The sequence below is a fragment of the Lissotriton helveticus genome, chromosome 4_2 (assembly GCF_964261635.1).
Source record: "Lissotriton helveticus chromosome 4_2, aLisHel1.1, whole genome shotgun sequence".
NCBI classification, from domain to species: domain Eukaryota; kingdom Metazoa; phylum Chordata; class Amphibia; order Caudata; family Salamandridae; genus Lissotriton; species Lissotriton helveticus.
Genome location: NC_136064.1, coordinates 139,609,991 through 139,634,889, shown reverse-complemented (window position 1 = coordinate 139,634,889; position 24,899 = coordinate 139,609,991). Strand labels below are relative to the sequence as shown.

Below are 24,899 nucleotides of genomic sequence, written 5' to 3'. Positions count from 1 at the left end.
GAGCTACTAGGACACTAACATTCAAGATTCATGACACAGGCGTGGCACACCTGAATGCTGTCTTGATGAAATCAAAGCTGTACAACTGAAAGGCTTGTCTCTGATCTGGCTGCAATGACAATATAGGGTCAGGAGACAGGAGACATCTTATTCTGGTGATCCTGCCAGTTGATGGTCAGTTGAGGCATACCTAATCCCACTATTGTTTGACTGCCTGGGAGAAAGTCACAAAGTCTTTCAGCTAAACCCAGTAAGTGACCTGAATCAGGCTGAAAGCAAGAAAAGGCTAAAGGCAGGAAAATGCCAGCTTTCTAAAAGAATTAGCAGGTAAATATGCCTCCAAGGGATTTTCTTGTTTACACACAATTAGACATTGGATATGCAAACGATGGTCGCAAGTTCTATCTAGTAGCTTAAATTTAGTTATTTAAAATTTTGAAATAGCTCATTTTCATTAGAACAAATCTGCTACAATTGATCTTACACGGGTGTAAATGTTTCAAAATGTTTAACTTTGTGAATCAGGCCCTGAGTTTAGAAGGGTCCAATTAACAAAGGTAAACTTAGACTTCAGGTCTTAAGACTTCATCTATAAACTTATATCAAGGTGTTTTCATCGCCCTTGGGCCTCGCAAGGGGGCACAAGGGTGATACAAGACCTAAGGTTTAGAAGTCTAACAAGAGGTGTGGTGCAGTGTCCAGAGCAGCTAACTCTGGAGTGTGGGGCTCACGTTTTGATCCCCAGGGCTGGCGGCATCACAGCTCAGCATCATGTGCCTTGAAACCTTAATGGTTGATATGTTTGTGCTTTACAATATGGATTATTAGTATTATAATTATCATTGTATTATCAAGTGAGTTTATCAAGCCATTCTAGGCCACATGGATTGATAAATCTAGAGTTCCCCAAAGCAGCACAAATCACCGCCCTTCATTGCTTTGACACTGGGAGGCGTTCCACACTTCCACCTGTGGAGTTTGCTGCATTCACATATTTGCCATTAGTGGTAGACCTGGGAATTTCATCAACATGCTCTCCCTCCCCAGGTAAGGCGTAAGAAGGGAAATATCTTTATTTCTCCCTGTATTTTCCTCGTTTTACATCTGAAGCACACATAGCAAAAGAAAAAGGCCTTTCAGATGTGTTTTTTTCAGGGAAATGGCTCATTCTACACAAAACAATCCTGCCTGTAATGCAGGAATCCTTTGCAACATGACGCAAGGGTGCCTGTATTGACACAAGACAGCCAAAAGTGCAGCAGTGCTAAGAAAGGACAGGAATGTGCTGTATAATGTTAAATATGAGGCAGTCCTGCCCTTTCGCCTTCATGCAGTGCAGCACAGCAATGTGGTTTGCTGTGTTGCGCTGCTTGAACAATTGATACATTTTCCCATTAGACCTAATCTAAGTTAAGCTTTGTTAATCGGGCACAGAGTATCCGCAGCCAATGAACCTGCTTGAGTCGGAGGGTACGAGGAAAAGCTAAATACAAAACTGTAGGGGGGTCTGAGTGGGTTAGTTTATTGACCATAGTACCTCACAACCCTAGGCATATCAATAAATACATAAGGAGGCACATAGTCAGAAAAAGGTGTGTGCTGTTATGAAATCAAATTGTGTGGAAATGAAATTACACTAGGCTGAAACATTCCCATCAGCCCACCATTGTGGCGGATAAATCGTCATGTGGGATACGGATGGTATATTCCAAATCTCACCCAACCCATCTATTGATGGTGCGGAGACAGGAAGAACATGATAACCTTCAAGCCACAGTGTATTTCAGAGTGGTGCTGATGAATGTGCAGTGCTCAGTGGAAAAATATGTGAAAGAGAGTATTAAAAATAACTACCAGAACAGAAAATATGTTTATTAGGCACTGTTCTAGTGTTATGATTAAAACATGCGCTGTATAGTCTGAAAATATAACTATAATGTGGCGCAGTGCAGTGTGGTCAACATGTTTCAGCTGTCAAGAATATTATCCAGCTTTCGTCAGGACCGTGGTAACAAAAAGGCAACTGCAAGAATATAGAATGGCAATTCAGATAACAAACAGTAATCCTACCAGGAACTTGGAGCCCCAATATTAACTGGAGGAAACTTTAGATGAATCGTCCTTTTCCTAAGGAAAGAATAGTGCAGACAACAAGTGTAGTGTCAGAACTAATATCCTTAATAATCCACAAATAACAGAACAAGCAAAACAGCCAACACACTTATAGTAGGGAGAAAAAGGTCTCCTTACTGTTTCAAGAGACCAAATGTCCTCCTGAATCAAGAAATAACAAAATACTTAATTTTGGAATTATTTGAAATGTACTCACCCAGCATTATGTGGGAAGTAACCTCACCTCACCCGGCACCCGCTCGGGAAAAATGAGGCCCCGCTCTGTTAAAATAGGAAACATATCTATAGTGTGTGAATTTACCATGTGAATAAACTCCAAAGTAAAGTCTAGCTATATTAGAATTATTTCCTTTGTTAAACATAACTCAGTTGTCTCAAAAAAGAAAAATGGCTCACCCTTTACCAAAACATAGCCAGGACTGAGTTGGTCAATAAGAAGTAGTATAATCTTAAAGCTCTAAGCTATAGCCTTGTGATGATGTTGTCTTTAAAACTCAGATAGCCTTAAGAGCAAAGTACAGAGGCAGTATAAAGAGTAGCGAAGAGTAGGGGGAAGAGCAAACCTACCTGTCCGTCGGTACCTCTGGCCAGCGTCCGAGTGGGAGTGGAGGTAGCGGACAGGTAGGGAGCTCGCCTTTTTATACATGTGCTGATTGGCCAATTGCGCTAATTCGCGTGTTTAACGAGCAATCAGCTCGTGAATCAACCCCGTGTTATGTTTGCAAAGCGCATGCTCGGAACTCGTAACGTTTCCGACGCATGCGCAGATGCAAACAGTGAACTAATTCCACACGCATGCGCAGAGCTAAGCGCAGATAGAGTATTATACTCGCGCATGCGCTGTAAAATGGATGACGCGTGGAGGGGAAACAGCGCTATTTTTACTAAAGAAGCCCCGAAACCAGGTCTCTTATATTATGGTTTAGATCTGTGTCGCATAAGTAAGTGGACAGGCGACGCACAGTTCTGCCACCTACCACCTGTAAGTGAAATATCAAACTATGTGCGCTGTATACCTTAAAACAAAGTGCAGGCGATGAATGATCTGACCTACTTACAAAAAGATGGAAAATGTATGATTCTGTCTATACTCAAATCAAATCATAAAGGAGTAATCTCATACATATTAGAGTGTTTATAGAAGTGACATCATTCGTTTTAGAGTATTGCACAGAAATGTCAATATGTGAAGATACTTAGAGTGCTGTCCATGTGATATCATCATTGAGACCCCTACTGTCACTTTTGAGCTAAAAAATCCATTTCTGTTCTTTGATGAAGAGAAATCTGGATATATCGCTGATGTGAGGTGGGATGTAGGGCTGTTCCAAAACAACCCACCTGAGGTCTTCTGCAGAATGTTTCTGATTTAGAAAGTGACCTGTAAGCCTGGTCGACTGTTTGCGGCAGCGGATGGGGCTTTTGTGTTCTCCGATCCTCAGTTTTATCATCCTGGTTGTGAACCCTATGTACCTCAAAGAGCAGGGACAGCTAATCATGTATATGACTTTTTCTGTGTTGCAATTAGTGTGTTTCTTGAGCAACCACATTTTACCTGTACCCAGATCTAATTGCTCAGTTTTAGAGGTTTGCGGACAGACAGTACATGAGCCGCATGGGTAGTGACCCTGTACTGGTGGTAGATCCCAGAGTGTAGATGGTCTAGACGTCTCCTGGGATCTTGGTCTCGTGTGTACTAGACTATCACGCAGACTGGGTGCTCTTTTAAAAGAGAACAGAGGTAAAGGAATATTCTCATTGGTGATATTTAAAATATTCCAGTGTTTACGTATAGTCTTTTGGATGCTGTTGGAAAGCACACTAAAGGTACTAACGAATGTGAGTCGATCCAAAGGGGGTTTCTGTTGTCGTTTCTCCAACAAGGTGTCTCAATGGTTATTCGAGGCGCGTTTCCATGCTCTCTTAACCAGATTTTTAGGATAGTGTCTCGCTTGTAATTGTTGAGACAGTTGATTAGCATGCTTATCAAACAGAACTTTGGAAGAGCAGTTCCTTCTAAGGCGGAGAAACTGGCCTACTGGCAAGTTGGCTCGTAATGAGCGAGGATGATGACTGTTGAATGATAAAAGGGAGTTCCTAGCCATAGGTTTAGTGTAGAGCTTGCTTTCCAATTTACCTGCCACTGGAAAGATGGACAGATCCAGGAATGAGAGTCTCTCATGGCTGAATTCAACAGTGAAATTTAGGTATGTGTTTTGAACATTCAACCATTGGTGAAACAGTTGTACCTCATCTGATGAGCCTCGCCATACCACCAAAATATCGTCGATGTACCTTTTTCAGCCTAGTGTAATTTCATTTCCACACAATTTGATTTCATACGAGGAAAAGCTTCCTACCCTAATGCGTAAGTGATCTGCAGCGACGAGCAGTATTGTGGCACAAATTGTCAGCAAACTGATAATGGTGGACAGACTGGATCCTTAGGGCCGCCAAAGTGTTCCCTAAACCAAGTAACTGATTAGTTTATAAACACAAGTAATTTATAGGCTCATAAACTCAGACAAATGCCCCATAGATTGAATAATCAGAAACATTGCTGCCTCTATAGAGTCATGGAATGGGAATAAGCTATTCAAAAGCCAGCAATAGTGCTCGCCTTTGATGCTGAGAAGGCATTTGACTCACCGGAGTAACCCTACCTATTGGCACTCCTGTTAAAATGGAGAGTGGCTCAGAATTTAGGGCAGGGGTTAAACTGTTAAATACATTTAGTGTCACACGCCACCTACCTCAATCCCATTTGGTTCAAATCGGGCGACAATGGTAGTTACCGAATCCTCCTGAGACTCGCCCTCGGTTTACAGGACGAGACACTGCAATGCTGCAACTTCCAGGGAGAAAGGGGTTGGGCTTGAGAAAGCATGAGAGTCAAAAGTTGCTGTGGCTCGTCTACAGTGCTTTTGTTGCCATGCAGTAGTCTGTACATGGGTCTTCTTTTAGCCAACTTCGTTTTATATTTGCACGTGGGTTTATAACCACCCTTTCCCATCTTTCTTCCATCTATTTTTATTTCTATTTCTCTCTTCTTCACAAGGTTACTTCGCTTCATTGTTCACAGCTTTTTTTCTTACAGCTTCCTTGAATGCATTTATCCAATTCAATTCAATTCAAAAACTTTATTCGATCATTTGTCAACAATAATCATAAAAGTACATATGAACATGATACAATAAAATACCTTTTAAAATTCAATTGAATTAAAAATACTCATGTAACAAAGGACATATTTTTCCTCAACTGAACCGACTTTAAAATAAATACAGCGGTGAAGAAACAAATATCCTGTGAATCAAGCGCAAATAGAAGACTCATGGCAGATTTAATAGTGGATACATTATATCTTTTAAAAAGTGGTTTCAAATAGGTTTTACGAAGGTGAAGATAAAACGGGCATATCAATAAAAAATGTTCTGGGCTTTGCATGGGCATGGGGCAATAGTATGAGTCTTGATGTGCGGGCCACAAGCGTATAAACGGTCCCCATCCTCAGTCTTGTCAATACATATTGGTGGGAGCGAATGGTGACCGCTTTAAGGTATCCAGCAAAACCCGGTTCCAACATGTTATATACTTTTCATAAAAAATATGTGTAGGGTACAGAGAAATGGCAACATTACGCTTTAAAATCCTGGCCCTCATAAAGACTTGTTTAAGTTCTTTCTTAGGGATGTCTATGACTCTAGAGGGATTATCGCAAACATGCAGTTTGAAGACATCCTTAAATACGCGTATAATGTAATTAAGCCAGGGGATACGGGAACACTTGTCCATATGGAGACAGTCTAAAATAATTTTTCTTGTGAACCCTGTCTGCTCCTTAAACCAAATGGATCTCCACACCAAAAGTGGTTTTAGGCCTATTAGATCGGAAAGATATTCCAGGCCGACCTTCTGGTGGATCAGGTTGGTTGAGGCGGAGGATGGTAAGCAGAGGAGTTTTTTCACAAATTTATTTTCCTCCACCTGAAGCATATTGTGATTACAGTGGACCCATACCCCTGAACCATAGAGCGCCAAGGCTACACATTTATGACGATATAAATACAACATGTCGGGTATACGCCTGGAGCCTAGCTTGGAAGCAAACTTAAAAATGGCAAAAGCACACTTGCCCATTTTAGCTCTTACATTGGTCACTTCAGACGCCCATATGCCCCTACTATTAAAAGTAATACCTAGATACCAAAATTTGTCCACCACTTGTATTATTTGATCCATAACTGTAAAGGGTCTTAAACTTTTGACTTTCTTGCCACAGGCCATAATAAAAGTTTTTGAATTGTTGATCTTTAATTTTCTCCCATTAATAAAATCCACAAATTTGTCCATGAGTCTCTGCAACCCGACAGGGGTTCTCGAAAGCAGGACCGTGTCATCAGCATAAAGCAATACTGGGATAGGTATGCCTTCAACAGTCGGTGCATCAGCACTAATATCACGTAGTTCAGACTCAATGGAGTTGATAAAAAGGGAAAAAAGAAGAGGGGCAAGGACACATCCCTGCCTGATACCAGAGCCTACAGGGATTTTAGAGGAACACTCGCCCAGTTGCCCATAACGTATCTTTGCTGATAACTTTCTATACAATTGTGCCAGGAAATAAATGATTTCCCGTAGGGCACCCATATCTAGCAAAGTTGACCACAGAAGACCATGGTCGACCAGATCAAAGGCGCTGGAAAGGTCCGCGAAACAAAGAAACAGTGAGCCTTGCTTAGCACGAGTATATTTGCCAATTATGAGGTCCAGGTTTATGGACTGTTCTATTGTGCCTAGTCCCTTGCGGAATCCAAACTGGGAGTCCGCAAGGATACCCTTTTCTTCGACCCAGTCCTCCAACCGGCTCAATAACACCCTACTCATAATTTTAAGGGAGGAAGTAAGGAGTGAGATAGGGTGATAATTTTTTGCCTCTCCTCTCTCTCCTTTTTTATAGATAGGGATGAATATGGACTCCCCCCAGACCTGTGGGGCCGAGGTCATTGCTACTGCATTAAACACCTTGGTTAGTAATGGACTCCAAAGGGATACCTCGGCTTTATAAAGGTCCACGGGTACCCCATCGGGGGCCGGTGACTTCCCCCCCTTACTACATCGAATGGCCATGTCCACCTCGGTAACTGTAATATTAAGGGGTAAGGGGGTGTCAACCACGACGTCCCTATCACTCCTTGCATCTAATCCAACAGGGTTAAAAATACTAGAAAAATGGGCCAACCACTGTTCCTCGCTCACCTGTGCAGACAGTACCGGGGATTCATCCTTCTGGAGGAATGGGCTGTTGACCGTGGCCCAAAATAACTTGGTATCCCTAAGATTGACGGCCTTAGTCAGGTTGTCTCAGGCTTCTTCTCTTAACTCCTGTTTCCTAGCCTTCAGGTGAAATGTATAGTCCCTCCTTAGGTTTCCCTATCCCTGGGTTTGCATTTATCCTTTTTCTGTCTTTCTCTCTAGATTTGTGCTTATTAATGCTTTTATTCTTTAAAGTCGTTTTCATTTTTCACTTCCTCCATCGCACCCGCATTGTTATCAGCACTGGTTTCACTTTCCCCCTTGGTGTGTACTGTGTGAATAGTGTTTATGTCCTTTACGGTATATATTTACAAATTTCATGAGCCATTACTTGGTTTTCATTATCAACACTCGAGATTTCCACTGTTGCACATTTTAAGAATTCTGCTGGTTTGGAGTTTTTTTTTTATTCTTTCTGTGGCTCGATGCTTGCATGAGAGGTTTCGGATTATAGGACGCATAGAGGGCAAGCTCCGTTGGTGCAGTTATAAAGAACTCTGGGGCATATTACCAAGGGCCTTATCGCCGCTTTAGCGGGAATTTTTCCCGCTAAAGCGGCGATAATTGTATCGCCCTATTACCTAGCTGTCGCTAACACCAGTTAGCGACAGCTAGTAGGCGATAGCGGGCATTTAGGGGCCCACTTTGCATGTCAGCGATAATTATCGCTAATGACATGCAAAGTGGGCTTGCCAAGATGTTAGCGACTGGAAACAGTCGCTAACATCTCTATCTCCTATTACCAACTTTTGGAAATAATCGCGCTAAGCGCGATTATCTCCAAAACCTAACGCCTGCCCAGAGCTGTTCTTAGCCATGTAATCCAATGGTAGGTGGATTACATGGCTAAGAGCATTTGCTCGGTAATGCATGAATATCGCTGACTTTACAGCGATATGCATGCCTTTCGGCCGATTTTTATGGCTTAGGAGATAAACCTTGATAATAGCAAGGCTCCTAAGCGAATAAAATCGACGATATTAATGTTGCAGCTAAACCAACATAGCAATAATTATCACTAGTTGTTGGTAATATGCCCCTCTGTGTAAGTAGGTTCATGTTACTTGTGTACTAGTTGTTTATAGTTGCTGCGGAGGTGGCAGACAGGTATTTCCTCACGTTATCCTCGTTTTTTCCAGGCTTTGGTTTAGTACGCCAGAAGCACGTTGTTTCTTTAATGGTGTGCCCCGAGCCAGCATTACTTGTTTGCCGCTCTTAACATTGAAGTGATACAGAGAAGTTCAGCTAACTTCAAGGTATTTATTGTCATAGCTACTAGCACAAGTATATCTACACGGCTGAGTCGCTGCTTGAATCCTCTTTTTTCGTTATATTAACAGTTGGTTCCTACATCACCATATACTTCTAGAAGCACGTTTTTGCTGCATTTCTACATCTTTTTCAGTAAGTTTATTTGCGTAGTTTGAAAAAATCCTAACTTAAGTCTGTCTTAAGTCTGTCTTAAGACAAACTTAAGACAAAATCATAACTTCTGTGAATACCAAAAGTAGTAAGTTCAGGATTTTGTCTTAAGTTAGTTCTGTGAATCGGGCCCTATAAATCTCCCATGTAAATAAGGGGCACATTTAAATGTTTTCATTATCTTGTACAAAGTCCTTTCTTTAATTAAAAATGACCCTATATTTTTCTTCATATAGCTCTGAAATACTATTTTGTTTACACAGCACGTAACATAACATGTGAATTTCACTGCACACCAAAGGGCATCTTAGTGATGAATATCCGATATTTAATGCCACCCAACTGATTTTAACAACCTTAGAATGATGAAATTCATGAGAAAAACAACCATTTGTAAACATGAGGTTGAACACCATTCCTTTGAGTGAATGCATTTGTTAGAAATTGTTGGTTAACTGGGGAATGCGTCCTGGTCAAGCGGCAACCACAGTCCTAGTCAGAGTAAGGCACAAGCAATCCCGAAACAACCTGTGCTCCCCTCTCGCTCTTGACACAGAGCAGTTAGGTTTAACCTGAAGGCAATGTGTAAAGCACTTGTGCAACACTTGAAACCGTAAAACAGTGAATGCTCCACACAGAGATCACTCACCAGGTTTAGGAACATACAGTAGATTTAATTTTAATAATTAAAACAAGACACACATGACCAAATACAATAGGTTAGAACAAGGGATACCTGGACGCTCCGGACCAGGACAAAGCCACAACTTCAGATCAACCTCAGTGGAGCATGGGCTGGTGATGGGGATTAGGTTAGGCCTGTTGAACAAAGTACCCTAAATCTTGTTGGGGAGAGTTGAGTGGACCTGAGGCAGGAAGCATTGCGCAATAAAGTGATGTGTCAGTTCTGAGATGTGGCGATGCTGCAGTGCGAGATCCGGAGTGTCATTGTTGAGAAGTCTGGGCATCAAGGATGTGGCAAACAGCCAATGCGATGCGTCAATTACGTTGGCTGCAAGACTGCGATACGGAGTCTGATGTCATTGTCGAGCTGCCATGCTGGTGGCAATGCTTTAGTTCTGAAGCTGCCAGGGTCAGTTGGACCTCCTGCGAAGGGGCGTAATTTATGCAGCAGCAGCGATGCATGGTTCTGTTGGAGGATGTACCAGAAGATAAGATATGTTGGTTCTGTTGGTCACGCCTAAGGTCAAGAGACAGCCAATTAGCCCTTGGAGTCACTCCTGGTACTATGTTTAAGAGATGCTTGTCCAGTCCTTCTCACCCAGGCAAGAAGGCAGCATGCTGCAAGTCAATTCAGCAAAGCAAGAGTTGAGCAGAGTAGCACTCCAGCAGCTTGGCAGTCCTTTCAGCTGCAAATCAGTCCTTTTTCCTGGCAAAGTATCCATAGGTTCAGAAGTGTACCAAAGTGGTGGTGTCTGAGGTCCAGTACATATACCCCGTAGTGCCTTTGAAGTAAGGGAGACTTCGAAGACAAGCCTTTGGAGTGGAAAGATGCCCTGACTGTCAGCACTGGCTCTAGACTAACGACAGGGGATAGGCAGCCCTTTGTGAGGGAACAGGACACAGCCTATTCAGGTGTAAGTGAGGCTAGGTCCAGCTCCTTCCTCCCATCCGGTCAGAATGGCCAACTCAGTCACACCTAAGCTCCCATTGTGTGCGGCTGTCTGGGAGGAATGCACAGCACCCAGCTGCCAACTAAACCCAGTCATGTGATGAGAGACAGGCAACAGGTATCAAATGGCTAAGGCAGAACATGCTAACTATCTAAAAGTGGCATTTTCAGAATTGTATTTGAAAGTACAACTTCACCATAAGTTAGGATTTTAAATGAGGCTTCCAGGGATAACAAACATGAGGCAGGTATATCCCCACTTAGAAATTACACATATAACATGTAATAAGGTATCCCAATGTTTTTCACTGCCAAGATATGTCAAACTTAAAATTACATGTACATATTTCTTAATACATTGAACTCTGCCCTCTGGGCTTTCCAGGACCTTCAAGAGGGGTGACTTAAATGTATCAAAAAGGACGATTTGGCCTGGCTAGAGGTGTAACTTAGAAAATACTTGCTTACTTTGCGATTGGAATCAAGCTAGCCTGTTGTGTGGTGTTACCCTGAAAACGGTCTCATGATGCTTGTTTCCAATCCAGGGAAGGCTTGGCAGTTCGGCCTTCACAGTTCCGATGAGGCACAGGGGAAACAGTGATTTGCATATAGATAGGTCTGAACTGGGGTAGCGAAATGATGGATTCAACCAAGATCTGGTGACAGAGGGTGAGTGCCTGAAACATTTTAGTAAACCGCCCATCATCGTATTGTGTTTGTTAAGAGATGTAACTTGTCAGATCTACCTGGCAGTTTAAAACTGCACACACAGGCTCTGAAGTGGCAGGTCTGAGATGTGCTTAAAAGGCTATGTAAGTGGGGGCACAAGCAGTGCTGCAGGCCTACTAGCCGAGAAGGTAACTAAAATCTACTCGTCATTTTCTAGTCATCTCATGGCAGGGACTGAGTTCATGGAAATCCCGAGGGATTGGGGGAATAGATACAGATTGGCTAACTTCGTTACCCCGCCCCCGGAGGACCTCCTAAAGATATGTAAATCTATCAAGTCCGGATCCCCTCAGGACCCCACTACGCCTAAACGGCTAGCCGACAGCTTGCCAGTGTTGGAACCTTACATCAGGCACCTGTTAGACCTGTCATTTAAGACTGGGATAGTGCCTAGAGACTGGAAGAAGGCGGTGGTTATACCCCTGAGGAAGAAATCCAACATCAGTTTCAAAAAATTAGAGAACCTCCGACCTATCTCCCTTTTACCCTACCTGGCTAAAGTGGCGGAGAAGGTGATTAATGTACAACTGATGGATTTCGTGGAGGAGGCTGTCCTCCTGCATGACACCCAGTTTGGTTTCCGTCCCCGTCACTCTACGGAGTCGGCGCTCCTGATGGCAGTGGAGACCCTACGTCAGGGGGTGGATGAAGGGCAGACCATGGCCCTCATCCTACTGGACCTAAGTGCGGCATTCAACACTGTAGCACATACCACCTTGCTACAGTGTCTGAATAATGGAGGAATATCGGGTACTGCAGTTAGATGGTTTCAGTCCTTTCTGACAGGGAGAGGCTTCCAGGTCCGCCAGGGTGAATGCTATTCCGGGGAGATCTGTTTGGGACAGGGCGTGCCCCAGGGCTTGTCCCTGAGTCCCACCCTGTTTAATCTATATGGCTCCCCGGTGGCCTCTATTGTGGAGGGTCATGGCTTGCACATAGTATCCTACGCCGATGATATGCAGCTGGCTATCTCCCTATCGCGCGCACCCGGTCTTGAGGTGGACCAATTCAGAACCTGTATGCAGGAGTTGGCAACCTGGATGTCCGCCAATTGCCTCAAACTGAATAGCAATAAGACCGAGGTGCCCTTGGTGGGGGGTGGTCCATCTGTGTGGTCGTTGGCGTGGTGGCCCTCTTGTCTAGGTGAGGTTCCAACCCCCTGTTGGGAAGCCAAGAATCTTGGAGTTTGGCTTGATGCTGATTTGTCCTTTGGACCTCAGATAGGCCGTGTGGTGGGTGTCTGTTTCAGCGTCCTAAAAAGTTTGCGGAAGGTCTTAGATCTACTTCCCATGTCTGCCCGCAGGACGCTGGTACATGCCCTCGTCACATCGTGCATAGATTACGGCAACCTACTGTACCTAGGAGCAACCAGTAAGGTATTAAATCGTCTCCAGGTACTGCAGAATGCGGCAGCTTGCCTCATTCTGAAGCTTCCTAAAGGATCGGCCTCTAAATCAGCCCTTCAAACTCTTCACTGGCTTCCAGTGAAGAGCAGGGTGGAGTTTAAGGCCCTCTGTACCTGTCACCGTATACTTAATGGGAGGGCACCAGCACCACTCCAGAGTCTGGTCTCCAGATACGAACCTACGCGAGCGCTGGGCTTCTCACATGGTGGCCTATTAAAGGTCCCCAGGATAAGAAGGGCTCACATGGGAGGCAGATCCTTTCGCTACTTGGTGGCGAAGGGCTGGAATGCTCTACCCTTGGACCTTCGCTTAGAAGTGTCTGAAGCCGACTTCAGGAAGAAGCTAAAAACACATCTTTACACACGATAACTCTAGCTGACTCAGCGGCCTGCTTGTATGAGCTTTTGTCTGTCTTAGCGCCGGGACACGCTACCTTAGCGTAACCGCGCGCTTTATAAAACTCCCTTATTATTATTATTAAGTAATTTAAATGCCCTGGGCACAGGCAGTGCATATTACTAGGGACTTATAGGTAGATTAAATATGCCATATGTGGATAAGCCAATGTTACTAAGTAAGGAGAGAGCACAATTAATTTAGCACTGTTTAGAAGAGAAGTAAAGTGCACAGAGTACTAAAGCCAACAAATATGAATTTAGCGAACAGGGGAAGAAGTAGGCACAAAGGGGCATATTACCAACAAGTAGCGATAATTATCGTTAAATAGGCTTAGCGACAATTTTTTTATCGCTGCCTATCGCTGGATATGTTAGCGGAGAAAACATGCTATTTGCAACATTTTTTTCCATTGTGCTAAAATATCCAGCGATAGCGGCGAAATGCGTGAATATCGCTGAGAATACAGCGATATTCACGCATTAGGGCCGAAATGCTCTTAGCCATGTTATCCCCCTCCCTTTGGATAACATGGCTAAGAACTGGTCTGGGCAGGTGTTAGTATTTGGAGATATTCGCGCTTAGCGCAAATATTTCCATCACTACGCCTGCCTTGCTAATAGGCGATATCGACGTTAGCGACTGCTTTCAGTCGCTAACATGTTGTGTACGCCCACTTTGCATGTCATTAGTGATAAATATCGCTAACATGCAAAGCGGGCCCCAAACCGCTCGCTATCGCCTAAAAGCTGTTGCAAACATCAGTTAGCGACAGCTTGCTATGCTAATAGAGCGATAGAATTATCGCCACTCCGCGGCCAAAACCGCCGCTAAACCGGCGATAATTGCCTATCGCTACCCTTGGTAATAAGTTTGGGGGTGACCCTGCAGAAAAGGCCACTCCTAACAGCATTAGTCTACCAAGCCACCGAACGATTTGTCATGTTGATCTCACCTGCTGCATACATGACAAGAAGAGAGGTTATACAAATAGAATATTTTATACATTGGTTGCAGACTTTTTTGTCATTTGGAAATAGGCCTTTGCATTAAGTACTGTTTTGTATTCATATCCGGCCTCCAAAGGATGATGTAACATTTAGGAATGAAGATACAACCCAATAGTCCTGCACTCGATGACAAGATGGCGAAGATCTCCACGGCCACCAAATACTTTCCATTGGTGCTGAGATACGCGGGTATGAAAGAGATCCAGACCGCCAGAAACACAAGCATACTGAAGGTGAGGAACTTGGCCTCATTGAAACTCTGAGGCAAATTACGGGCGTAAAAGGCAACCACAAAGCTGACAGTGGCCAACAAGCCCAGATATCCCAACATCAGATAGAAGAAGAGAACGGAGCCCTCGTCACACTGGATGATGGTGGTGTCTCGAATCTGTATCTTCACTGGGAACGGAGGATCAAGGAGCAGCCAGACTGTGCAAATCAGGACTGGAGCAAATGAACATAGAAGGGCCACTGCACTGGGGACTCTGGTCCCAAGCCACCTTGAAGAGCGGCTGGTGGGATCGCGAGCATTGAACGCTATAATCACAGTGATGGTCTTGGCCAAAATTGTGGAAATGCTGATGGAAAAGATAATTCCAAATGAGTTTTGGCGGATCATGCAGGTGGCCCTCATGGGATGGCCAATGAAGGTGAAGGGACAGAGGAAGCAGAGCATGAGGGCGATGAGAAGCACGTAGCTGAGCTCTCGATTGTTTGCTTTGACAATTGGCGTGTCCTGGTACTTCTTGAAGATGCAGAGAACAAGAAGGGTGAGTAGGAAGAGGAGGCTGGTGAGGCATGAGAGTGTGATTCCCAAAGGCTCCTCAAGGGAGAGGAACTCGACAGTTGTTAGATCACATCGGGTTCTCTCTTCATTGGGCCAGTGGTCTTCAGGACAAGGCCAGCAGTCACGGGAATCTGAAAAAAAGAAGAGAGTCGGTTACTGAGTACAATCTCTGTACTTAGGAAGTCTCAAACGGATATTAGGGAGAAACTGCATATTTTGTGACCCAAAGAAACACCCCTTAGTTGCCTCTTGGATGATAAAGAAGGATGTCTCACTAGCCTCCCTATTGAAAGCTACTGTAAGAAGGAGGTACAGACTGGAGATTCACAGACCAACGAGAGACACTATTAGGGTGATTTTATGTAAAACGGTTCCTGCCAAACTGAGAGTCATTGAGTACAACAAGATATATCTACAAATCAATATCAGATGTTATCTCAGTGTATAAAAAAAAAACGTGATTACCACAATAAAAATTAACGTGTTAGTACAGACATGCATTGGAAAGGTGTATTTGAAAAACATTCCTAATTAATACAAACTTATCACACCTAACAATTCTCACAAGATTCTCTGCTGTGATGAATTGATATACCCAGGTTTCCCTCATGCCTTTCCCTGCACATCTTTTCTAGACTAAACAAACTGCCATATGTAGCAAGGTACCAATTTGCGATTCTGTAATAGCGATTTTGTGATTTCTTGATATTCCTTAATTGCTAATTCGCGAATTGCGAATTCGCAAGTAAGGAATACTTTCCCATTCATTTCAATGGGCCAGGAGGCCCATAGGAAGGAATGAGAATTGATTCTCAATTTGCAATTCGCAATTTGCTAATCGCAAATTGAGAATAATTTCAAGGATGCAGGGGTGTCCAAAGGACACCCTGTTGCGCCCCTGAAATAAGGATGGGTGCACATGTGGTGCACATACATGACCTAAGGGCATGTATGTGCGTCACATGGCACTTTGAAAAATGCTAAAATGGGCATTTTTCAAGAAATTCGCAAATTACCGTGGTAATTTGCGATTCCTTAGGGACAATTTGCATATTTTTAAAACTTCATACATTGCATTTAAGGAATCGCAAAATTTGCGATTCCTTATTTTGCACCGGATTTTCCTTCATACATCCCATTTAGCAAATTCGAATTCGCAAAGGCCAAAATTCTGCAAATTTAGGCCTTTGCGAATGCAAATTTGCATGATACATATGGCCCAAAGCTTCTTAGTTTGAAGACAGTCCAGAATTCAGGGTATTGCTTTTTGCATTCAGAATGCTTCTTGACATAGTGACTCAAACCTCCTGTTTGCTTTCAGGAAGCCATTTTCTTACTCCTAGGTTGAAACTATCAGACAATGCAAGCTATCCAGTTATGAAACATATATTAAGAACTGACTGGGCTTTGCAGCCCAACCATTGCTTACCATTAATTGGCTTTGCTATCAAACTCTTTGGCTGCTTCCTTTTTGTTTTCCTATTTGTCAAGCTTGTATTTGTTCCTCCCATGGTGAATAGCCTCTTTACCATCTCTTTGATTGGTGCAGTTTCACTCCTTGTTTTTAGCAGGCTACTGTTTCCCTTTTTGTTTTAGAACTACTTGAAAGTGATTGTGGATTGTTAGGTTTCCCTAGGTGCCGGCAGAGCTAGGGTGGAAAAACTACAGCTAGGCACTTTGCCTAGAAAGAGTAGTTTTTCATTGCAAAGTTGAGGTATGACCACGTTGCGTTTTGCGACGTTTCCTGTCGCGGGCACAAGGCCGACCCACACAAGTGAGATACCGTTTTTATCGGGAGACTTAGGGTAATTCAGATTTGTAAATCTACTGTTATTACCTATTGAGGTTTCATGCATTTCTTCCTTCCAAATAAAAGACATTGTGTAAAAAAGAAGTCATTTTGAAAAATGACCAATAATTCTCATGCTATGAGTATTCTCAATTTTGAAAATGTGCAAATATGTACTGTTTCTAAACTCTATAATTTTTACCCAATTCAGAAATACATAGGTGACTTTCATACCGCTTTTTCCATGCATACATTTTCCCAGAATAATTGCTCTATACCCGGTACATAATAAAATACCATTGCAAGTTGCTGCTCAGTTTTTGGCTCTGGGTTCGTCGGGTTCTTGGTGAACATACAAGTCCTTTATATCCCCACAACCAGGAAGGTCACACGGATGTAACGGTATATTGCTTTCAAAGAGCTGTCATAATTACAAGAAGTTACAGGGGAAAACGTTGAGACAAAAGGCTGTTTTTTTCAACAAATTTCCAATTTTTCCAATATTTAACTGTTTGTTTCTATAAAGAAACCTTCACGGATTTAGACAAATGACCCCTTTCTGAATTCATAATGTTTTAACTTTTCTAAAATGTATAGCTTTCCAAGATCCATTATTGCTTCCATACTCATTTTTACCATTAACTGGAAGAAGGTTGAAAGTACTAAAAATAGTAAAAATAGGCTATGTCCCAGAAAAATGCCAAAACTGGATGAAAAATGTTGGTTCTCTGACAAAAGACTGTCATTCCCTAAAAGCTGGGAAAGTTGTGATTTCAGCCCCAGAAACCCTTTTTTTATAACATTTGCAGGGAAAAACCCATTTGCAGCCCGTTTTTCCCATTTTTCAGAAAAAAAACCCAAAAATGTTAGTATATTTTGCTTAATTTCTGGAACCCCTCTAAGGGACTCCACAAACCCTGGGTCTTCACAATCCCCATGATGTTGGAAGAAAGGGACGCAAAATTGGCGTGGATACCTTATGTGGTCAAAAAGTTACAGGGGCCTAAGCGCGCGCTACCCCAAATAGCGAAAAAAAGGCTTAGCGCAGGAGGGGAAAAGGCCTAGATGCAAAGGGGTTAAAGTGTATACACATGCTCCTGTGGATGATTTACTAGAAGTTGACCAAGATACTTGCACCAGAGAAATCGATTAATCTCCAGTCTTTGTGAAGCATCACCAGCGAATCAACTCTGTTGCAGGGGTAGAATTTGTGTACCTCACCCGGAACTGCTGCATTACCCCTCTAGTGTGGATTAACCTGAGTATCATCTTTGGAACTGCCTCACTCCAAATCGATGCTTCTCTCAACAAACCCTATGCATCACCGCCACTGCATCACTTGTCCACACCCTGCATCTCGCTTTTGCAACCAGGAACAAGGTACTTTATTCAACTGCCATCTGTGGCTCTTGTCCCTAGCCTGCACTCCATCACAGTCTGCCTGAACTGTTGACTTTATCCTGGCCCTCCTTGTCCAGATAACCCCAATTGATGCTTATTGCTTCGAAGAGCTAGAACTCTTTTTATTCTTTAAAAATTCATAACTTGACTTCTACTTATTGGATGTTTGTTGTTTTGGTCTTGATTTATCTATACACTTATTCTCTATTTTTCTAAACCTGTCTGGAGTCAGGTATTAGTGTTTTTGTTGATTTTCCTGTGTGTGTGCGTTTTGCACAAATACTATCCATATTGCCTCTTCAGACACACCTGACTGCTCTCCAAGTTACCAGAGGGTTATCACAGGCTATCGGTTGGTGTGTATCTAGCTTACACTGACTAGAGTGGTGTTCCTTACCTGGACAAGGTGCATACCTCTGCCAACTAGAAACCCCATGACTAACATCGGTGATCAGTGGTGAGGATAGGACTTGTATTTGTGCAATACCATGTAGTAACTCATTTTTTACTACAACTCGATACTAAGACCAATTTAAAACCTTTTCAATTTTCTCTAATTGACTTTTTGATTTTTTTGCCAAACCACGTCTCTCTCTGGAGAAGCAGCACCTGCACCTGCAGTAATTGGTTTTGAGTTACCCAAGTTAGAATCCTACAATGTAGTCAAGCTTGAGGATAATTGCAAGAATATCAACGGAGGGCTTCAATCAGAAGGTGGAAAAGACTGAGAACCTGGGCAGAGGCCTGTAAATCAGGGGCTGAGGTCCCAGAGGAGGAGGCCCAAGAGATTGAGGAGGATGCGGAACTGAATCTAGATGCTGAGGCATATCTGGGACTTCCGGTGGAGAGGGACAACAACATGCTGGAAGCAGCCATCTTCCCATAGCAGGGAGCAGTGTCTCATCAAATAACCTGGAGCTAGAGTACAGATGAGAGAATACTCAAGCTAGAGCTGGCAAAGTTAAAGCAGGAACAAGCTCTAGAGGAAATGAGGTTGGAACTTGAGAGGCAGATGTTCCATGAGGTGGAGTCCAGCAGTAATGGTGGCAGCACATCTACAATATCTGATAACCAAAGATTTTGTGCCAGGGTATGTGGTGGGGATGACATGGATAACTGTTTGCAGCCTATGAAGTGGCTCCGAGAGTCCATGAGGTCCCAGAGGAGTGTTGGGGTGGTGGACTATGGAGGTACATGCCACAATGGTAAGGGACACACTCTTACACTAGAGGTGTGGGGCCTGACACGCTACACTGCGATGACGTCCATCTTAGTAAGTACGTTTTGACTGTATCCTGAGAAGTATAGACAACAGTTCAGGGACAGACACAAGATCTCATCACAGACCTGGGTTGAGTTCTTGGATTATGCTAGCGAAGCAGTTTGCCGATTTATATTTCCTCTGCAAACATGTTGTTATGAAAATACATACTTTATGTCTTTGTGTAAAGAGGTCTGACACCCTAGGGCCTGATATGCACTATATAAAATTGGTAAATAAATAAATACATAAAAATACAAGTAAATAAATAAATGAATAAATATGATCTTTATCTCTGTGGCAATGCTCTGAGGTTGGTTCATGCACAGCATGTATTCCATATGATCCATCAATGCCAAGTGCCAAGCCAGGGGCATCTTTAGTATTTAGGGGGTTTAGGGCCAAACATATTTTGGGAGCGTCTGTTAGGAAAAGCTTTGAATTTATGTTCCAATTTCCCTCTTTGGCCAGGTCACTGCTAGTGCACAGGCATACTCCTCCAGGTTTTAAATGTGTTTACATCTAATATTCTGGGCTAGTAACAGTAGTTTTCACTATTGTAACATAGCAGCAGCTCACTAACATTATTGCAAATAATCTCTGTGACACCCTCTCATTTCTTATAGATGAGTTCCTGTTTTGTTCAAAAATAACTTTTTTATGGATGTTGCATGGAATATAAGCACATCATTTCTCACCAAAATGTATGTAAGAGGCTCTCAATCAATCAATCAATCAATCATTTGTAAAGTGCACTACTCACCCGTGAGGGTCTCAAGGCACTGGAGGGGGAAGGGTGCTTCTACTTCTTGAATAGCCAGGTCTTGAGAAGCCTCTTGAAGGTCAGTAGGTCCTGGGTCTGTTGTAGGAGGGTAGATGGGGGTGTTCCTGGTCTTGGGGGCAAGGTGGGAAAACAAACTGCCGCTGGTGGTCGCTCTTCATATGCAGGTGACAGTGGCGAGGGTGAGGTCGGCGGAGCGAAGCAGTCGATCGATGTATGGAAGGAGAGTCGTCTGTTGAGGTATGCCGGACCGGTGTTGTGGAGTGCCTTGTATGCATGGATGAGGAGCTTGAAGGTGATCCTCTTGTTGATGGGAAGCCAGTGCAGGTCTCTCAGGAGTGGTTTGATGTGGCTGTGGCGCGGTATGTCAAGGATCAGGCGAGCAAAGGCAATCTGTATGCGTTGTAGGCATTTCAGGAGTTTGGCTGAGGCTCCTACATAGAGGACATTTCCGTAGTCGAGCCTGCTGCTGACGAGGGTCTGGGTGACCATTATTCTTGTTTCAGTGGGGATCCACCTGTAGATCTTGTGGAGCATGCGGAGGGTGTTGAAGCAGGAGGATGAGATGGCATTGGCTTGGTTGGTCATGAAGAGTGTTGAGTCGAGGATAAACCCCAGGTTTCATGCGTTGTCGGTGGTGTTGGAGCTGCTCCCAGTGCGGACGGCCACCAGGAGTCATCCCAGGCTGGGAGGGTGGAGCCGAGGATGAGGACCTCTGTCTTGTCCGAGTTCAGCTTCAGACGGCTGATCTTCATCCACTCAGCGATGGATTTCATTCCTTCTGGAGTTTGGTTTTGGCGGTGAGGGGTCCTTCATGAGGGAGAGGATCAGCTGGGTGTCTTCGGTGAAGGAAATGATGTTGAGGTCCTGCAGTCGGGCGACATGGGCGAGCAGTGCCATGTAGACATTGAACAGTGTCGGGCTGAGAGACGATCCTTGGGATACGCCGCATATGATCTCGGAGGCTTCGTTACAGAAAGGGGGGAGGTGGACGCTCTGTGTTTTACCAGAGAGAAAGGAGGTTTTCTTGGATTCCTGTGTTGTAGAGGCATGTGTGTAGGGTGCGGTGGCAGACAGTGTCGTAGGCAGCTGATAGGTCCAGGAGGATGAGGGCTGTGGTTTTGCCGTTGTCCAGCAGGGCCCTGATGTCATCAGAGGCGGCAATGCGGGCAGTCTCAGTACTGTGGTGGCTGCGGTATCCAGACTGGGATGGGTCCAGGATGTTGTTCTCCTCGAAGTAGCATGTCAGCTGTCTGTTGACGATCTTCTTGATGACCTTCTCTGGGAACGGAAGCAGGGAGATTGGCCGGAAGTTCTTGAGGTCCCTCGGATCCGCCTTGGGTTTCTTCAGTAAGGCGTTGATCTTGGCGTGCTTCCAGCTCTCTGGGAAGGTCGCGGTTTCGAAGGAGACGTTGATGGCCTTGCAGATATGGGGTGCGATGGTGGAGCTAGCTTTGTTGAAGATGTGGTGTGGGCATGGGTCTGACAGAGATCCAGAGTGGATGGTGTTCATGATTTTGAGTGTGTTGTCGTCGTTGATGTGAAATCTTTCACACATCACCCACATTAAAAATAAACTGTACTTAAAAAATATGATTAAGAATTGTTCAAGGTCACAGGGGTAGGACTCTGTAGAACACAGCTGGCTCTATCAGGGTCCCGCTGAATGGTTGAGACCCTAATCTAGGGGTTACTTTGCTCATGCCTTACTCTGTGCCAAGCTAAGCTTTCTTATCATTTCTTTGGTGTCTTGTCCTGAGTATATGACATTCATGGCACTCCGTATACTATTCGAGTGATAGGACAAAAAACAGGATGCTGTTTCATGTGTATTTAATCATTTAATCCACTGACTCCAAAACGGGTACTGTAGTCACTGAACCCCCTGGAGTAAGGGGGAAGAGCTCCAGGAGAAGAGGACAATTTAAAAATGTTTTTCAAGGAATATGTAAATAATTCCACAGTTATGGCAGATGGACAGACGGACAGACAGTCTGACAGACAGACAGACAGACAGTCTGACAGTCAGTAATGTTACCACACTGGACGTGCTTGATTCATGACAGCAAAAGATATGCAGTTCCTGGCTGTGTGGTTTTCCATACAGGACCATGTCCCACTACGTGCACTAGTGATGTATGTTCATCAGACTCACAGGATACTCACCTGTCTCATTTGAAATCTCACCAGCAGAGCAGGGAACACAGTCAAAGCAGCAGACAGTCCATCCTTTCCTCGCAGACTGTCTGAACCCAGGGAGGCAGCTCTCGCTGCAGAAGGAACTGGGAGCCTGGGGAAAAGAACAGATACAGAGTGAAGAGTGCAGTGCAACTAGCTATATAATAGCTAGGCTGATGGTGTGTTTAAGAATTCTTTTTTCTTTTTTTTTAACACCTTTATTTGCCAACTGAAGGTCATACACAGCTCCCAGCCTACAACCCCAAGGGCCGGCAGCGAACACATAAATAGATGGACTGTGGAACAGTCCGATAGTACACAGCCAAAGTGCCGACATCCCTGGGGTCTGGCGGCGTATACCGCCCAGATCCAAAATAATAATTTTACTTGACTGTTATCGCACTTTTGTAACAACTTGCTGTGGTCCTTGGCGACGAACACGTCCACTCCATATAAAACATATCCTAGTATAATAGTGGCAGCGGTGTGTTTTTGATATTCTAAATCTACCCTCACCTGTGTATGTCCTTCTGTAACTACCCCCCGCAACATGTACATTTCTGTACCCTCCCCCAACAACGCTAACTTGTTCCCCAGCCTACAATCTATCTACATGGCTCTCCAGTCCACTGATGCCCTCTACTAAGTGTAGTGCCCCCCGTTTGGGTCAGTGATGTGTGTCCCGACCTGATACCGCCCGGTTCAAAAGTACTAGGAACCTCCCAGAGGCACCCAACCCTAATTACTGACTGTCTGATACATATCCCGGTGTCCCTGACCAGCCTTCTTCCCCATCCATCTGGGAATTCACTTGTTATGAGGGTATAAGGGTCACTACATTCTACTTCTCTACTATTCCGTCTCCTCTTGTCCGTCTGCCTGTGTGTCGGGAGCACTCACACTAGAGCTCCTAAATGTTTGATACAGGCTCCAGAAGTTCTTCGGGCGACTCGTGGGAGTGAGTAGCTCACTATAGTGCTCCGATTGCGGGCTGCAATATAGCATGTCTCTAGCCCACCTTCTCTTGGTTGGGAGAGGGCCCCTCATCCAGCATTGAGCTACTACTCGTCGGGCCATTAGCATACCCATGTCTGTCAGTCGCCTAATCGCCATGGGCAGACCCCTGGAGTGGCCGAGCAGTGCCAGGGCAGGATCGGCTGGCAGCTCCATTTCCAGTATCTCACCCATTTCCGCAATCACCTCTTCCCAGAATGTGCGTATTCTCGGGCATCCCTATGCCAGATGTATGAAGTCTGCGTTGGGCGCACGACATCTCTCACACTCAGAAGACTGTCTGAGGCCGTATCTGTGTAGCCGTTCCAGAGTGTAGTACACTCTGTGCAAGAATTTAAAGTGTATCAGCCGGTGTCGACCATTCAATGACAGCCTCTTGGTGCTCATGCAGCAGTATTTCCACATAGTGTCATCTATTGTGATCCGCAAATCCCTCTGCCACGCGAGTCTGGCTTTCGAGGGTTCCTGACCTCTGCGCGATGCGATTGCTTTATTTAGGTGAGCTATCAATTTTTGTGATGATACTGTTTTAATGACGTGAGTAAGTTCCGGAACCTCCGGGGGTTCTTTCAGATCCGGACCCAAGAGTTCCATCAGCGCACTACGGACCCTATGAAATTGAAAACGCTGTAGCAGCGAAGTCCCGTCCAATGCAGGGGCTATTTGTCCCCAAGTTCTCGCCTTTCCATCCACAAACAACTCACCCGCCGTCCTAATTCCCAGCCCATGCAGCGCCTGGACGACACCTTTCTCCTTAACTGGCGCTAATCACAGCGCCCACTCTACAGCCACCAATGGGGAGTAAAGCAAGGTTCCGTCCCTGGCAAGCAGCAACGCATGCCATGCGTGGTTTGTAGCGGTGATCGTGTCCAGGGCTCCAATTCTGCAGTCCGTGGAGGTACATATCGTGGCCGGTAGTGGAAGTGGGTCCGCAAACAGTCGTTCCATGCGCACATGGGGTATGTTCGCTCCTCCGTGTATCCACGTGTGCAGATGGGCATCCTGAGCCACTCTGTAATATCGTTCCATCTCCGGAGCACTTAGGCCTCCCATTTCGTATGGTAGCGTAAGCGTAGTCCATTGCACTCTTTGTTGCTTCCCGCCCCAGGCCAAGCAAACCAAAAGCCTCGTACGGGTTCTGAAGAAACCTTTCGACAGTACTATGGGTAAATTGTTAAATAGAAACAGGAACCGGGGCAGCACCACCATTTTCATAATGGCGATACCGCCCATCAATGATAGCGGGAGTTTGCACCACTTCTCTACGTCGGCTTTTAGTTTACTGAAGGCTACACCATAGTTTTCGCGGAAAAGGACATCTGCATCTGTGTGTATCATAATGCCGAGATACCGCACCGGGTCCGTCGACCAATGCAGTGGGTATTCCATATCAAAACGTTCCGTCACTGGGGTCAGCGGGAACACAACTGAATTATTCCAATTTATTCTGAGCCCAGAAAGCGCACCAAAGCGAACCATCTCCCTCAATACAGAAGTGAGGTTCACCTCCGGATTACGGACATAAAGCAATGTGTCATCTGCGTAAGTCGAGATGACAATTCTATATGTTGGGAAACTTACCCCCCGGGGCCAGTGATACTCCCTAAGCGCACAAGCTAATGGTTCAGCCACTAACTTATACA

At 44.5% G+C, this 24,899-nt stretch overlaps 1 protein-coding gene across 1 annotated transcript; it reads right to left on the bottom strand.

Moving 5' to 3' along the window:
* Positions 1-14,061: 14,061 nt before the first annotated feature.
* On the bottom strand, positions 14,062-24,594 carry LOC144751980 (vomeronasal type-2 receptor 26-like). Its single transcript, XM_078639939.1, has 3 exons — positions 24,523-24,594; positions 22,231-22,354; positions 14,062-14,963 (listed from the first exon to the last, which is right to left on the bottom strand). The coding sequence occupies exons 1-3, from the start codon at positions 24,592-24,594 to the stop codon at positions 14,062-14,064; spliced, it is 1,098 nt and encodes a 365-aa protein (XP_078496065.1).
* Positions 24,595-24,899: the final 305 nt, after the last annotated feature.